Below are 16,056 nucleotides of genomic sequence, written 5' to 3'. Positions count from 1 at the left end.
CTTTTTTTATTTTCACGTGGACATGGCTGTATGAGGACTTGCTTTTTGCGGGATGAGTTGTATTTTTCAATGGCACAGTTTTGGGGTATATAGAATTTGTTAACTTTTTTTTTTGGGGGGGGGGATATATAGCCATTGTTCTATGCATTTTACATTGACGTTGATTACTGTGCTGCGTGAATAACATGCTACCTTTAGTCTATGTGTCGGTATGATTACGGTGATACCACATATGTATAGTTTTTTTTATGTTTTACTATTTTTGCAGAAAAAAAAAAACACGAACTAATATAACTTATCTTACAACGCGGCTTTCCAAGAGCCATAACTTTTTTTATTTGTGTCAATGTAGCCATGTGAGGGCTTGTTTTTTTGCAGGACTTCATTGCTACCATTTTGGGGTACATGGGACTTATTGGTTAACCTTTTATTATTTTTTGGGGGTGGTGATGGGCAAAAATAGCAATCTTGCCGTTTTTTGGTTTTGTTTTTTTACGACGTTTACCTTGCGGTTTAAATAATATGAGAACTTTCTTTTTTGGGTCATTATAATTGCGGGAATATAGTATATGTGTCGTGTTTTTTTATTTTTACACTTTTAATAAATAAAACCGTTTTTATTATGGCAAAAAAATGTTGTGTACCATTTTATAAATTTTTATTTCACATGAATTATTTTTTCAGTCCCACTAGGAGACTTCACTATGCTTTTGGTATACTTCGTATACCAGAGCATTATTGCCTATCAGTATAAAACTCACAGGCATCTATTAGGACATGCCTCTGGCACGTCCTAATAGGTATATACCCGGGGCAGACCAAGGGGCCCTTTGTTAGGCCCCCGGCTGCCATGGCACCCCATCGGCTGGCCGCAATTGCACTTGCGGGCCGCCCATGGGTGACAGAGGGAGCTCCCTCCCTCTGTAAACAATTCAAATGCAGCGATCGCTAATGACCGCGGCATTTGAGGGGTTAAACGGCCGATCGAAGTAAACGTCGATTGCTACCGTTGGAGCAGGAGCCCGGCTGTCATCAGACAGATCGCCGAGTGTCTGTGTCTCTGATAGAAGCCGGGGGCCTAATAAAGGCCCCCAGGTCTGCCTGTATGTAATGAATGCCTACTAGATCATGCCGGAGGCATGTCCTAGCAGATGCCTGTCCGCTTTAAACGGACAGGCAGTAATACACTGCAATACAAAAGTATTGCAGTGTATTATAATAGCAATCGGATGATCGCATAGTAAAGTCCCCTAGTGGGACTAGTAAAAAAGTAAAAAAAAGTTAAATAAAGTTGTGAAAAAAAAATGAAAAACCCACTTTTTCCCCTTACAAAATGCTTTACTATTAAAAAAACACAAAGCAAAAAAGTTACACATATTTGGTATCAACGCGTCCGTAACGACCCCGACTATAAAGCTGTTACATTATTTAACCCGCACGGTGAACGCCGTAAAAAATTAAATAAAAAACAATGGAAAAAATTGTTGTTTTCTGTTAATCCTGACTTAAAAAAAAATGTGATCAAAAAGTCGCATCTACTCTCAAATGGTACCAATAAAAACGATAAGTCTTGCAAAAAAAAAGCCCTCATACAACTGCATCGGCGGAACAATAAAATAGTTATGGCTCTTCAAATATGGAGACGCAAGAACAAATAATTTTGAAAAAAAAGTGTTTTTACTGTGTAAGTAGTAAAACATACAAAATAAAGTTATTGTGTTATTTCTACCACACGGTAAACGACGTAGATTTAGGGCGCAAAAAAAAGTGGTTACATTTCAGGTCTTCTTCTATTCCCCCCAAAAGTTAATAAAAGTCAATGAATAAATTATATTCACCCCTAAATGGTGCAATTAAAAAGTACAACTTGTCCCGCAAAAAAACAAGACCTTATACAGCTATGTCGACGCAAAAATAAAAACGTTATAGCTCTTCGAATGGGACAATGGAAAAACGTAAAAAATGGCTTGGTCATTAGGGCCCAGAATGCAAGCAGGGGGAAGGGGTTAATGACAACAAGCAGAGATCTTGAAAACCGGAATTAATACAGAAAGTATATTTGAAAATTGTATAACTTTTTAATTATTCAAAACATAACATTAATTTCCTGAAAGTTGACAACCTTTATGCGCAAACCCATAGAACCTGCAATACTCCTTTTTAGTTCTATATATAGAAATGAGTTAGGCCCCATGCACACAGCTGTGCCTGTAATCACGGCCCGGGATTGTAGGCATAGGCGACAGCTGATGGCCGACCGCATTTTCGGACCATGCTCCCATAGAAAGTATGGGAGCACGGCCGCTAAAATGCAAAAAAACAGACATGTTCCATAATTTTTGGAACATTTCTACAGCACGGACACCCATCCGTAGTGATACGGAAAGGTGTCTGTGGCCAAAAGAACTGAATGGGTCCATAATAGCTGACCGTGTTACGGTCTGCAATTAAGGACAACTTTTACGATCGTGAGCATAGGCCCCATGCACACGACCGTAAAAATTATCCGTAATATGGTCCGCAATTACGGACTCAGTCAGTTCTATTGGTTGCGAACACCTTTCCATATCGCTACGGGTGGGTGTCTGTGCTGTAGAACTGTGCCAGGAATTATGGAACATGTCCGTTCTTTCGTGTTTTACGGGCTGTGCTCCCATACTTTCTATGGGAGCACGGCCTGAAAATGGGTTGCCATCAGCAGCCGACCATGCCTGCAATAGCGGGCCGTGAATACGGGCACGGCCGTGTGCATGGGGCCTTATAGAAAATAGCTTGCAGCCAATGAATATTTTTCAGTGGTTTTATTGTCTTAATTTATGTATTGTGGTTTTGATTACCAGCTTCAGGAAAACCAGGACGAAATAGAAAACATGATGAACTCCATCTTCAAAGGCATCTTTGTACATAGATACAGGTAAGACCAGATTCACACAAACTAGTGCGACGGACGATCTTCATGTCAGAGTTGCACCCGTGCAGGACCCGTTCTCATAGATCCCTCACTTGAGTCTATCGAGGGATCCATGAAAACGGAAGAAAATAAGATGTTATTTTCAACAGACCCTTCACACATTCCGTTGAAACAACGGCCGTGTGAACAGCCCCATTGAAATACATGCGTCCGTGTGACAGCCATCACATGGACCTATACTACGGTCGTCTGAATTCGGGTTAATTCATTTACAGGTTATCTGTTCTTCACAGTAGCTTAAGCCACCCAAAAGCGGCGGTTTTTAGTGTTGACAATTAAAGGAACGCTGAATGAGAAGAGAATGCAATAGTTAAATAAACAAATCATTCTATATTTTTGTGTTAAATCTTTTCCCCGGTATCTGAACACTGTACCTAAAGGACGAGTGTCGCGGAAAAATTTTTTTTTTCATCAATTTGCTTTTAGTGTTTTATTAAAAATTTTTTTATTTATTTGTGTGTTTGTGTTTTACTTTATTTTTTAACTTTTACTTCTCTATGGGGGCTGCCATTTTTTTTTCCATCTCTGTGTCGATTAACGACACATACAGACATGGAATACGGCACATACAGCCCCATAGTGAATGCGAACGGGGCCCGTTCCATCCACTATGGTGTACGCCGTCTGTGGGAACGGCGCATGCGCCGCTCCCACACAGTCCAAATTGAAGGTCTTTGGCCGAGCGACGTCCGGCGCCATTTTCTTGTGGACCGGCAGCCGCGGCCGGACAGTAAGATTACTACTTCCGGTCGCGGCTTCCGGACTTATGCACTGGGAGCGGCGGCAGGAGCAGGTAAGTTAGGTCTGTGTATGTTCGTGTTTCAGTGTGTGTTTACTACTGTATGTAAACCTACTACACTGTGTGTTAGCTCAAAAAATGGCGGCACACCGTGTAGGAGGTTTGACCGTTCAATCCCCTCCTTTCTCCTGGCACTAGCCAGGATAAAGGAGGGGGGGATTGTGTGAGGACACTAGAGCGAGTGTGTCTTCTCCAATTTTGCAGCATAAAGCAATGTGGTTGCTTTACCACATGCCAATGCTGCAATTTTGGGAATTGCTCCATCTAGTGACCAGCACATGGAAATGTTATAAATTAGAATCTAATTTATAATATTTCCTGACTTGTGAAAAAATTAGAGCAATGTTTAATCACTTATACACTAACTGTTTTAAATAAAAAATAAAATAAATTTCTAGCGACACATTCCCTTTAAAAGGGGTTGTCCGGTTTTAGCAAATTAATGTTATTTTTTGTATAATGAAAAGTTATACAATTTTACAATATACTTTGTGTTACTTCCTCACGGTTTTCAAGACCTCTGCTTGTTGTCATTTTAGTAGGAACATTCAATGTTTACTTTCAGTGGAAAAAAATTCTGTACATGGTGTTGTGAAAGACACCTACATGCTGGGATTGTTACATGGTCATGTGAAAGACACCTACATGCTGGGATTGTTACATGGTCATGTGAAAGACACCTACATGCTGGGATTGTTACATGGTCATGTGATGGACACACAGGTGCTGGGATGGTTACAAGACAGCTCTGATACACTGTAACGACCCCAGCACCTGTGTCCATCACATGACCAGAATCGTATCCACTGCAAGTAAACTGAATGTTCCTACTAAATGACAACAAGCAGAGATCTTGAAAACCGTGAGGAAGTAACACAAATATATTGGAAAATTGCATAACTTTTTTTTTTTTTAAACTAGTTTTAATGAACAATAAACAATACAATTAGTGTATCAATAGAGAAATAATAGCATCACATCGTGCGTACATATATTAAATAAAATACGATGAAGAGATAAACTGAGTATCCGGTCACACCAGAAACAATACTCAATCTCACATTTGTAAAGTGCACAGCATAAATCGGGATGTTACAAAGAAATATAACACATATTGTATAGAAAAACTTAGTAGAACATAGTTTACCTGAACTTCCGCACATGTGAGTTTCGTACTTAACATCATATTATCACATCCCAAGCCTTAAGCAGAGCACTATATATAGGACACGAAAACAGCAACACATTTCATGGAGCAGTCATGTACAGCAACGGAAACCCCCCCCCCCCACACCCAAACACTGGCCACTTCAGGAATCCTAAAGATCAGAGGAGAGGCTCTCAATGATCTCAGAGGCAATAGGGCCAGGGAGGAGGAAGTCCAAACATCCCAGATCCTATGGAATTTGTGGGGACAGCCTCTGAGTATATACTGTTCTCTCATATGGAATTGTCGTGTTTATCAATTGTATCCATTGGGCACAGGTAGGAGAGGTCTATCTCCCATCCATCTGATCGCAATAGCTTTTTGAGAAAAAAAATGATGATTCCCTAAGGAAGATCCTGGTATAATGTAACCATATCGACTCATCTAATAGACCCAGAAGATAAACCTCAGGGGGAAAGGCACCGGGATCCCCAGAAGAGATGACAACTTTGATATTACATCCGCCCAGAATGACTTAATATATAAGCAGTCCCATGCCATATGTATAACTTTTAATTATACAAAAATGAACATTAATTTGCTGAAACCGAACAACCCCTTTTATATATTCTGCTTATAGGCCGTTCCTGGTTTTCGCCTAAAAAATACATGCAAATCTGCAGTGTGAACAAGGCCTTAGATTTTACCCAACTAATCCTGTTGCTTTCAGGGATAACAACTGATAGATACTTACCTTCTACTGATCTACAGGAAGAACATACACTTTTCGACTTATATTATAGTTTTGTTTTCGCTTTTTTATTTGTAAACTCAAATTTTCCATGTAATCTTTACTTGAAGGGATGCCATTGCGGAGATCCGAGCAATCTGCATTGAGGAAATAGGGGTTTGGATGAAAATGTACAGCGATGCTTTCCTCAATGACAGCTATCTAAAATATGTCGGCTGGACACTTCATGACCGGGTGAGTTTTAGTCCACACCACAAAGATTATTTTTTTTTTTTCCCCAGTACATTAAATGGTGCCGTTAAAAACGACAACTTATTCCGCAAAAAAACAATCCCTCATACGGCTATGTCGATGTTAAAAATAAACAATTCAGGTATGGGGAGGGAAAAAACTAAAAATGGTCTGGTCCTTAAGGGGTTAAGCAATTTATCCTCCGAATACTATAAGATAAGTGATTATTTTTTGTTTCATTTTACTGAAGAGAACCGTGGAGTACGTCATTTTATTTGCTCTGTTCAAAAGCACCAGCACGCGTGGCATAACTGGCGCAGATTATGGCCGTCTCCTGGTCTTAGGTTTTAACCAGTCAGGTCGTCGTGTTATTGAGGGAATCTTGACATTTCTAGCACAATATCATTGATGGATTCCCCCCCCCCCCCCCCCCCCCCCCAACCCTCCTCTCTCATAAGAGCGCTGAATATTAGGGTATTGACTTTTTTCACTCTCTTTTTCATGTTAAGATCTGTCAACTGTACAATCTGTCCAGGTCTATTATAGCTTGAAATTCGCTGTGAATCGGCCAATGGGAGGTTATATAAAAAAAAAAAATCAGACCATATTTATCCATTGAACAAGATTGCATTGACTTTGGCCAGAAGTACTGTCTATTCGAGGTCTGGTTTTTTCCTCATGACTTTGTGTTTCTGTCATTATTTATATTGACTCGTTTCTTACTGTGTTATTTGTGTAGCAAGGAGAAGTGAGGCTGAAGTGTCTGAAAGCTCTCCAGAGCCTGTACACCAATCGGGAGCTGTTCCCTAAGCTGGAGCTCTTCACCAACAGGTTTAAGGTATGTCTCGTCTGCCTGTAAAGTGCTTGGTAGCTTTATCCCTCCATTTCTTACATTCTCTTGGCAGATGATTTGGAGGGTTTCTCACAGGACAATGTTTCTGACATTCCCACGTATTTGTGTAGTGATGAGTGTCTGATTAGTACACATGATAGTTATGTCACAATATTGTAAATATACCATAATAATTATCCACTTATATTTGACATTTTTACAGACCAAACAAAAGTGTAGATATCTCTGCTTATGTATTTCCCTTGTAATATTTAGTGTGGGCGCTCGGCGTTCCAAAGCCTGCACCTCAGAATGATATAGAGGAGCGTTTTTGTGTCTGTCCCTGTACCAATCTATGGTTTTTAATTTTTTTTATCCAAATGATGGGCTCCAGCGCCCTCTATTGGATTTTGTTGGGATCACAGACTTGAGAAAATACTAGAGTAGTTCCTCTTAACTTTTCAGCATGGGGTCTTGTCAGATGTGTATCTAAAGCTCTCCTGTAAAGGCCCTATTTCACCGCCCAAAACTTGTTGATCGGCGCTCGTTTCCTCCTGTCACAAGGAACTATGGATGGGGACCAGCGGTTTTACTCTGATCGCTTGCCCCCATACGTTATCATGTCGGCAGCGAGTCTCCCTGTTTACACAGAGAGATGTGCAGCCGACAAAGATAATCGTTCACTTTTTTAAAACCATACGACCAGCAGATGATAGTGTTTTTCTCGTTCATCTGCTGATCGCTGCTTTGTTTACACAGGGCAATTATCGGCAACGAGCGTTATATGAACGATTGTCTGCCCGATAATCGTCCTGTGTAAAAACCCCTTTACTGAGTGCAACATTTTTAAGATCTCTTCTCCAGTATGACAAAAGCTCACCCCTAAGCACTAAGCCAACTGCTTCTGGTATTTTCTTTTGGGCAGCACTGTCAGCTGCAAGTTTTCTTTTAAAATATTGTTTACATAACTAGGTCTTCTGCTGTATGATCCATGGAAATATTAGACGCGTGTGATAAGTAAAGAAGTATAATTTTTGACACATTTTTCAGGACCGAATAGTTTCCATGACTCTGGACAAAGAATATGATGTAGCGGTTGAAGCGATTCGACTCGTCACTCTGATCCTCCAGTAAGTTAACGTGTTTTGCTTTCATATATTTTGGCCTATACAAGGTTAAAAAGGAATAATGGTGACACTTTCTCTACTGCGTAAAATAGACGCACTAGGGTCATTTAACATGTGTCATTGGGCAGCGATGATCTGTAGGTTTACATTGGACTGCCGGAATAGCTCCTTAGTGATCCTGACTAGTTACATTTTATAATGAAATGAAATGGAATAGTTAAATTGAATATTCAGTTATCGTACATCTGTATGTTCATGTTTATGTATCCAGTTAAGTTCTGAACATATTTTATCACTTTTGTGTCAGTCAGCACGTTTATAATGTTAAAAAGATTGTCCCATTAAGACTATCCCTTCCCATATGCCCTTTTGGGTAATATGGGTACTCTGGACCAAACTCTTATCCACAGCTTCTAGAAAAGTATCGCTATCCCTCTGGCAGGCTTGACTTGGCCATGTGTTGCATAGTCTCCCTCTAGTTTTAACCCCTAGGCGCACCACGACGCAACTGAACGTCCCTGTGGCCAGTGTCTTAGCGCACAGGGACGTACAGTTACTGCGTGGTTCCCGGTGCACACTGTCGGCGACATTGTGCACCGGGAACCGGGAGGCCAGCTGTCCCTGACAGCTGACACTCCACTGTATGCCGATAAGCGTCTTATTTACGCTGATTTTGGCAATTAACCCCTTAATTGCGGTGATCGATTGCAATCACCGCATTCAGGGGTTTCTAGCACATCGGCAGACCTCACAATGAAATCGTGAGGCTTGCAGATGGCTAGCATGGCAATGTAATTGCCTCCGTGTCTGCCATGTACGGAAGCCTATCAGGACCAGCCTCCTGATAGACTTCCTGTCGGTGGTGACACTCCAGTGTTGCCGAGCAGCGGTTCATTGCCGCTGATTTTGGCAATTAACCCATTATATGCGGGGCTCGATTGCGATCTCCGCATGTAGCGGGTTTGTAGCACATCAGCAGCCCCCATGCAATTGTGGGGGCTGCTGATGCTTGTGATGGCACCCGGGGGCCAGACAACAGACCCCAAGTCTGCCATGTATGTCAGCCTATGAGGATCAGCCTCTGCTGATCCTCGTAGACCAACTGTCAGAGTGACTGTGACGTTACACTGACAGTTGGAATACATTACACTACGTAGGTAGTGTAATGTATTCTAGCAGCGATCAGAGCTGCAGGTCAAAAAATAAAGTGTAAAAAGTAAAAAAAAAAGTTAATAAAAATGTTTTACAAAAGTGTAAAAATAATTTTTTTTTTCTTATAATAAGTCTCTTATAGGGAAAACATGAAACCGTTTGTAACGACCCAATCTATAAAACTATAATGTTATTTTTACCGCACGGTGAACGCCGCAAAAAAAACAAACTAAAAACAATGCCAGAATCACTATTTTTTCGTCACCACCCCTCCAAAAATATAGAATAAAAAGTGATCAAAAAGTCGCATGTACGCCAAAATTGTACCGATACAAACTACAACCCGTCCCGCAAAAACAAGCCCTTACACAGGTTTTTTGACTGAAAAATAAAAAAGTTACGGCTCTCAGAATATGGTGACACAGAAAATAAATTATTTTATAAAGAAGTGATTTTATTGCTGCAAAACATAAAAAACCTATATACATATGGTATCGCCGTAATCGTACCCACCCGCAGAATAAAGTATAACGGTCATTTATAGCACATTATGAACGCCGTAAGAAATAAAGAATTTAAAACGCGAAAATCACTGTTTTTGGTCACCAAAGCTCTAAATAAAATGTAATAAAAAGTGCCAAAAATAAGCCCTCACACCGCTCAATTCATGGAAAAATAAAAAAGTTATGCCGTTTGGAAGGCGGGGAGTGAAAAACTAAAATGGAAAAGCAAAAAAGGATCAGTCCTGCAAAGGTTAATTAATTTCTATTAAAAAAATAAATTATTACCACATGTGGGGTATTGTCGTACTCGGGAGAGATTGCGTTACAAATTTAGGGTGACTTTTTCTCCTTTTATCCCTTGTGAAAATGAAAAAATTCAACATTTTAGTGGACAAAAATGTTTATATTCATTTTCACGGCCTAATTCTACTAAATTCTGCAAAAGACCTGTGTGGTATAAATGCTTACTATACCCCTAGATGTTCAAAAAACGATGCAAATCTAAAGTAGACATATGGGAAATGGTAACTAGTGACTCTTTTGTGTGGTATTACTATCTGTCTTACAAGCTGATACGACGTTTAAACTTAGAAAAATTCACATTTTTGCACTTTTTCTCAAAATTTTGGTGAGAAAACAGTCTCAGAATCACTTGGATGGGTAAAAGCGTTCCGGAGTTATTACCACATAAAGTGTCACATGTCAGATTTGTAATAAATCGGCTGTGCCCCAAGGCCAAAACAGGCTGCGTCCTAAAGGGGTTAGAGCAGGTCATTTGCTACCTCCGGTCCCTGCAGGGAGAAGAGTTTGGCCGGTGTTCATTTTTCCCAGCGACGTTGGCTGATCTCCATGGGTTTCAGAAGCCGGACCTGTGTCGTTCAGCTGTTCTCTTCATTTGAGGGATGTGATGTTTGCCATATAAAGAGTGAGTCTGTCATTGGCGTGTATAGTACTGATCTGTTATCACTATTACAGTGGCAGTGAGGAGGCCCTCTCCAATGAAGACTGTGAGAATGTTTACCACTTGGTCTATTCAGCGCATCGGCCCGTTGCTGTAGCGGCGGGGGAATTCCTGCACAAGAAGTTAGTAGAAAAATTACATTGGCTGTGTATTGTGTGAGAAATGTATTGAAGAAACAAGCTGGCTTGGCAAATGTTTTAGTTTGATTTAAAAAGGATCTGTCACCAGTTTATTAATGCCCGATCTCCCTAACTAATCGATTAGGCGCTATGATGCTGATAATTACAGTGTGATTTGTTTTCAAAAACGTTTATTTGCAAAGTTTGCTCTTTCTTTTCACTTTCGGTGGTGTTATATTTTCTGTGTGATGCTGTCCAATCAGCATCATACAGTTAACCTCTTCCCAGCCCAGCAACACAGAATGATCATACAGTGTACAGCTTCCATTCCCGACTGTGTTTTCAACTAATTATAATCTCACCTTTCATATGCCACCAGAACCACTGTTCTAGGTGGTTCACAGCCTGAGATATGGCTGCTTTTATGTGATTTCCCCCCCCCCCCTTCCCTCCAGCTTTTGTCTCTCACACTGTGTGAAGCAGCTTGATGCTGATTGGACAAGGTCAGAGGCTGTGAGGAGGCTCCACCTCAGGAGAATCGCTGCTGTTACCTCCCACTTGTCTAGTATACCCTCATTTACATATTTAGAAATAAACTCATAACTTCTAAAATCATCTTTTTAGGACACAATTTTCACTAGCATTATCCGTGTGGCAGCGCCAATTAGATTTGCTAGGAGATTGGGCATTACTAAACTAGTGACAGAGCCTCTTTAAACATCTAAATCTTGTGAAGTATTTCACTATTTTGCTTCGGAGTCTATGCCCTACCTTTTTAAATGTTATGAACTGGCTATATAATCTGGGATGTTGAATTCAGTAATATTTTTTTTTTTGCTTCTGTCCAGGCTGTTTAGTAGACATGATCCACAAGCTGAAGAGGCTTTGGCTAAAAGGAGGGGACGTAGCAGTCCTAATGGAAATCTTGTCAAAATGTTGGTGCTTTTCTTTCTTGAAAGTGAGGTAAGATTTTTACATTTTAGGAATTAGGAATCTACTTCTCTGATTTCTTAATGTTCAGATTAGTTCTTTGTGAAATGCATGCTAGTCAGACCTAATCTATGATCCATTCGCTGCCAGGACAATTTTCACTAATTTGACAAACAGAAATATGAGCTGCAATATAAAAACCATATACCCCACACCCATATATTTTTTTTTAAAGTAGACCGGTTTTAAAAATGCCATTCAGCACCTTACAATCATCGGTGACTTCTCTGAATTTTGCATCAAACTTAAATGGTCACTTTTTATTTCAACAAACTTGTTGCCATATGATAGCCAATGCAACTACTTTAAAAACATAAATTTACTTTATTTACCAAAAATTTAATTTTCTGCCTTAACCCCTTCCCGACATTTGACGTATCCATACACCAAAGTCGGGTAGGGGAAGTATGGCGCAGGCTCACAGAGTGAACCCGCTCCATACGATGCGGTTGTCGGCTTTTACAGCCGACACTTCAGAGTAACGAGCGGCATCGTAACGAGCGGCATCGCGCTCGACTGCGATCTCGCTCGTTTAACTCGTTAAATGCTGCAGTCAATAGCGACTGCAGCATTTAAATCGTTAGATTGGGCGACCCCCTCTAACAGCTCATCGCGCCCCCCGCAACGCAATCTAGGGGGGGCGATGGTTGCTATGGCTGTTTGGGGGCCTAATGAAGGCCCCCAGGTCCGCCATCTTTGTGCATCTATTAAGCCCTCCGGCAGTGCTTGATGGTTGCCTGTCAGAATCACGATATACAGCAATACATTAGTATTGCAGTATATCGTGCAAGCGATCGAACTATCGCTGGTTGAAGTACCCTAGGGGGACTAATAAAAAAAAATAACAAATTTTTTTTTGTGTTAAAAACGGCAGGGCTACTGCCCTGTTGCTTCTGACCACGTGTCAATATATGCTGGCGCAATATCGACTATTTTCGGGACGTTTTGGCAAGCCTTTGTGCCATATTTGATGTTTACTTCTCCCATTTGTGCTGTGGCTGAAAGGGGGGGGGGGGGTCCAACCTGATTACTTTCCATTGGCCAATGGATGAAGTCAGGGAAGGGAAGTGTAACACTGTACATTGCTGGCAAGTGTCTCACACACCACACGCACGCACCACACACACTACATACCCCCTGCAATAGAGTGAATGGAAAGAAGTTCTTCCAGGTTGCAGCAAAGTGAGTAGAAAACAGCTGTAAGCAAAAAAAAATCCTGGAATCTTATCCGCAGCATGTAAACAAGCAGAATATGCATTGATTTTACCTTTTGCCAAAATAACGGGTACACTTTAACTTTTGTAAAAAATGCATACAAAATCCATGAAGTTGTGCAAAGTTCTTACATGCCACTTATGCTGATGTCTTCATGCACAGATCTTATCAAAATTAGGGTGTGGGGCGCCCTAAATGTGACAATCAAATAGCACTTATCATCTCATTGGTAAGTGGGGTGATCACATGAAGAAAGGTTCCTGTACCCTCCTCCCGGGGTCACTGGACTCCGTGTAGGTGGAGAGATGACCGTAACAGGCTGTGATCTTTCGTCATGCTGTCACTTGCAGTTTCCCACCCTCCTTTACACTGACACAAAACCGGGAAGTAAAACTTTTCTTGAAGCTCCTCGACTTCAAACTAATGCTGCTCCCCGAATATTACACCAAACATATTTGAGCTTGGTATCATTTGTAAGCTAAGACTTAAACATGATACTAAGCTGTGAGCTCTAGTACTAAGGTGTCATGCACACGACCATGCCCGTAATTATGGGCTAGGCCGGCTATGGGCAGCCGGCTGTTTTTACCGGCTGTGCTCCCATTATAAAGTATAGTAGCACGGCCCATAAAATAAAAAAATAGGACGTGTGTTCTATATTTTTCAACGGCACCTTCCCGTGGCCAATAGAAGTCTGAGAGGCCGTAATTACGGGTGTTTTTACGTTCGTGTGCATGGGGCCTTACAGTAGTGTTCTAAAAGATAGCAGTCCAACATCATATTAACCTGACAAATCAATGTTTTTGATAGAAGTGATAGTTCTATATATCAAATAATTTACCTCGAAGTGTAGTAGAGTGGTAAAAAGAAGAAAAAAAACAGCCAACAATTAGGACTTGCAGGCCGCTCAGTCTGAGTAATTGAATCATTAATTGAAAGGGGCTTGTTCAAAGTAATAGCAGTGAGGAGTTAAATGGAATAACAGCAGTCTATTTTGGCGGTAGGAGGGTGGCGAATGTTGCACATGTTGGTTATAGTGCATTTCCTTCTGAAATACTGGGGAAAATGGGTCGTTCCAGACATAGTTCTCATGAAAAACGGACTTTGATTAAAAAGTTGATTGGAGAAGGAAAAACATAGAGAAATGCAGCAAATTAATAGGCTGCTCAGCTAAAATGATCTCCAATGCCTTGAAGTGGCAACCAAAACCTGAAAGACGCAGAAGGAAGCGGGAACTACAGTTCAAATGGATCGAAGAACAGTCAAAATGTCGAAGGCTCAGCCAACGATCACCTCCAGAAAGATCAAATAAGATGTGAAGTTACCAGTGAGTACTGCGACAGTCCGAAGACGAAGTGAAGCCAAGTTAGCAGCAAGAACTCCCCGCAAAGTCGCCTTGTTGAGAAAAATACATGTCCTGAATAGGTTCAAATTTGCCAAGGATCACATTGACTGGCCCAAAGAGAAACGGCGCAATATTTTGTGGGACTGATGAAAGCAAAATTGTTGTTTTTGTGTCTAGAAGCCGCAGACAGTATGTAGAACGACCCCCGAGCACTGAATTCAAGCCACAGTACACTATGAAGACTGTAAATGCATGGTGCTGCAAAAATCATGATATGGGGATGTTATCCATACCATGGTGTTGGGCCTATTTATCTCATAAAAGGGATCGTGGATCAGTTTGAATATATCAAAACACTTGAGGAAATCATGTTGCTATATGCCGAAGAAGAAATTCCCTTGAAATGGGTGTTTCAACACTATGATGACCCAAAACACACCAGTAAGTGAACAACATGTTGGTTACAGACAAACAGGATTGAGGTAATGGAGTGGCCAGTCCAATCCCCTGACCTCAATCCCATAGAGAATTTGTGGGGTGACGCAGAACTGTGGAATGTCGTCCAATCTTCCTGGACTGGATACCTGTTCTGAGGTGCCTCTTGGTCGACTCCATGCAACACAGATGTCGAGCAGTTCTCACAAACAATGGTTATGCCACTAAATATTAGTTCAGTAAAGTGAAATCTGAAAAAAAAATTCAGTTAATATATTAAATTCGAGTTTTTAAAGCAAAATGCTGGCACTTCTATTTTTTTGTTTTTTCTTGACCCGCCTAATTTTTCTGTAAAGGATTAACAAAAACGTATGATGTTGTTTAGATTTGGAATCGAATGTGTAGTATTTCTAGTGCATTTGCATTTAGGCAAATTAAAGTTATTGTAATTTTGCGCTTTATTTGCTTTTTTTAACACTACTGTATATACTAGCCACAGCGAGCGTTTAAAGTCATGGCAAACATCCTAGGCAGTGAACGGGTTAAAGCCTATATACACTTTGGCAACCGTGTTTTTTTGTGTTCCAAAGCATCTGAAATGAAGAACGGAAGCACCTTTGCAAATTCTTATTTACTAGTAGCCTATCATTTTTGTGTATGCATCTCCATGGTAACAGACTACAAACAGGCCTTTTGTAGTCTGCCTGATCCTGCAGTCATACACTCTCCCATCTCTTCCCTACTTGTTGCCATTCTACCAAATGTATGTTAGCAAGAAGCAGTGGGAGAGAAACATGACTTGCAGGATCAACAATACTGTGTTTATTTGTAGCCTGTTGTGTATAAAGCCCCAATCCGTCTTGATGATAACGATGAAAGTTTTTAGTCAAGACCATTTGCAAAGTTACTTTATTTGTGCGAAGATGTACATTGTCCTAAAACTGTATTCTGCTGAATCTGTGCGCTGTTGTATTTCATCTGTTTAAAATGTTGTGTATTTCATCCCACAGTTACATGAGCATGCGGCATATTTGGTGGATAGCTTATGGGAAAGTTCCCAAGAACTTCTGAAAGACTGGGAATGCATGGCAGAGCTGCTAGTGGAAGAGCCAGTTCAAGGAGAGGAAGGTAGGGCTGCATTTATTGGACAAAAACATTGAAATATCTTTATCGGATGATTTTCGTCATCGTGCATCGTTGGCTATTGATTTTAAACTACTTTTATCTCTATACAATATAAAATGTAGCAGTGGAACACAAGAATTACACTCTATGAGAAAAAAAAATTACATGACCGAAGATCCTACTAAATCATTGTCCGTGTACAGAAACACTGTAGGAATGATTTACCAATGAAACGTGTTAGGTTTCTGCCATAATTACTTTCAGAAGTACCATGTCCACTCGAACACACAATACATTTGTCATTTTCCTCCGTGAATGTGGCTTTAACTGTCTAGGAAAATGCACTCTATTAA

General features: G+C 40.6%; 1 protein-coding gene across 1 annotated transcript in view; it reads left to right on the top strand.

Annotated features, from left to right (window-relative positions):
• Positions 1-16,056, top strand: part of STAG1 (STAG1 cohesin complex component) — a 163,686-nt gene that overhangs the window by 126,313 nt on the left and 21,317 nt on the right. The window contains exons 9-15 of the mRNA XM_075861179.1: positions 2,841-2,914; positions 5,779-5,902; positions 6,639-6,737; positions 7,782-7,861; positions 10,489-10,596; positions 11,442-11,556; positions 15,589-15,706. Of these exons, the coding sequence (XP_075717294.1) occupies positions 2,841-2,914; positions 5,779-5,902; positions 6,639-6,737; positions 7,782-7,861; positions 10,489-10,596; positions 11,442-11,556; positions 15,589-15,706 (718 nt within the window). The remainder of the gene's footprint in view (positions 1-2,840; positions 2,915-5,778; positions 5,903-6,638; positions 6,738-7,781; positions 7,862-10,488; positions 10,597-11,441; positions 11,557-15,588; positions 15,707-16,056) is intronic.

Source organism: Rhinoderma darwinii, chromosome 4 (genome assembly GCF_050947455.1).
Source record: "Rhinoderma darwinii isolate aRhiDar2 chromosome 4, aRhiDar2.hap1, whole genome shotgun sequence".
In the NCBI taxonomy this organism is placed as follows: Eukaryota; Metazoa; Chordata; class Amphibia; order Anura; family Rhinodermatidae; genus Rhinoderma; species Rhinoderma darwinii.
This window is presented reverse-complemented; position numbering and strand designations above follow the sequence as displayed.